The following is a 1,606-nucleotide window of genomic DNA, read 5'->3' on the forward strand; positions in this document are numbered from 1 at the left end:
TAAACACATGGAAACACTTTTAGAAATCACCACAATTAAAACTGCATTCATAAATATCACAACATTGAACCAAATATGTTTTAAACATGTTATTGGACCAGGATGCACCACCAATATGTTGAAAAGCAGGTAATGGACAGAAATCTGGTTTCACCAGGATTGGTCACATTTTACCTGAGAGTCTCCAGGTTGCAGTTTGGACTCTTCAGTCCAGCAGAGAGAAGCTTCACTCCTGAATCCTGCAGGTTGTTGTTACTCAGGTCCAGTTCTCTGAGACTGGAGGACTGGGAGCTGAGAACTGAGGACAGAGCTTCACAGCTTCTCTCTGAGAGGTTACAGACACTCAGTCTGAGGAGACAGGGAGGAAAGTCTGTTATTAAACAATTCATCAGAATTTATGTTCTTTAAATCAACAATGTTTTTATTGGACAGAGAAGGAACCATCTTATTTTACACAACCTTTGCATTTGTTGTGAACTGGTTTATTCTATAGTTGGGCCTCCAGCCTTAAATGACAGAACTGCAGGTAACAAGGATGTTGGAAAGAGAATTATAAAATTACACAATTAACTATATTAATCCAGTTTCAACTTTAGCATAAAGTGGAGGAGTTTTGCTGCTTGAATATGTAACATTATGTTCAGCTGCTGAAGGAGGTCTGTTTCTTTTTTGCTCATCCCCCAGTTGGACACTTTGAAGAGACAAAGCACCAAAATATAAACTGAAACATGAATATTTACCTCATAATTAGCAGATTCCTACCCATCAAAAGTAACTTTATTAACAATGTGTGTCCTTACAGAGCTTTGTTGGAGGCTTTAACCACTGGCAGCAGCCTCAGAAGAGCCTCCTCTGAAGCAGAGTATTTCTTCAGGTCAAACACATCCAGATCTTTTCCTGATGACACTAAGATGAAACCCAGAGCTGACCACTGAGCAGGAGACAGTTTATCTGTGGAGAGACTTCCTGAACTCAGAGACTGTTGGATCTCCTCCACTAGAGAACGATCATTCAGTTCATTCAGACAGTGGAACAGATTGATGCTTTTCTCTGCAGACACATTCTCACTGATCTTCTCCTTGATGTACTGAACTGTTTCCTGATTGGTCTGTGAGCTACTTCCTGTCTGTGTCAGCAGACCTTGTAGGAGTCTCTGATTGGTCTGCAGTGAAAGTCCCAGGAGGAAACGGAGGAACAAGTCCAGGTGTCCATTTGGACTCTGTAAGGCCTGGTCAACAGCTCTCTGATGGAGAGACTTTAGTTTAGGTTTATTAATCAATAAAGACTTCTTAGATGTTGGAGTTTCTCCCATCAGGTTGACTCCAGAGTTGATGAAGGTCCGATGAACATGAAGAGCAGCCAGAAACTCCTGAACACTCAGATGGACGAAGCAGAACACCTTGTCCTGGTACAGCCCTCTCTCCTCTCTAAAGATCTGTGTGAACACTCCTGAGTACACTGAGGCTGCTCTGATATCGATGCCACACTCTGTCAGGTCTGATCCATAGAAGATCAGGTTTCCTTTCTGCAGCTGATCAAAAGCCAGTTTTCCCAGAGACTTGATCATCTTCCTGCTTTTTCGACTCCAATGTGAATCTGTTTCAGC

At 42.2% G+C, this 1,606-nt stretch overlaps 1 protein-coding gene across 1 annotated transcript; it reads right to left on the minus strand.

The window, feature by feature from the left end:
* Nucleotides 1-142: 142 nt before the first annotated feature.
* LOC106943744 (protein NLRC3-like) lies at nucleotides 143-1,598 on the minus strand. The gene is made up of 2 exons (XM_015027047.1): nucleotides 801-1,598; nucleotides 143-348 (listed from the first exon to the last, which is right to left on the minus strand). Exons 1-2 carry the CDS (start codon nucleotides 1,565-1,567, stop codon nucleotides 171-173), a joined length of 945 nt encoding a protein of 314 aa, XP_014882533.1. The 5' UTR covers nucleotides 1,568-1,598; the 3' UTR covers nucleotides 143-170.
* Between the last annotated feature and the right edge of the window lie 8 nt (nucleotides 1,599-1,606).

The sequence above is a fragment of the Poecilia latipinna genome, unplaced genomic scaffold, assembly GCF_001443285.1.
Source record: "Poecilia latipinna isolate Pla-1442-1.1 unplaced genomic scaffold, P_latipinna-1.0 Scaffold5805, whole genome shotgun sequence".
Classification (NCBI taxonomy): domain Eukaryota; kingdom Metazoa; phylum Chordata; class Actinopteri; order Cyprinodontiformes; family Poeciliidae; genus Poecilia; species Poecilia latipinna.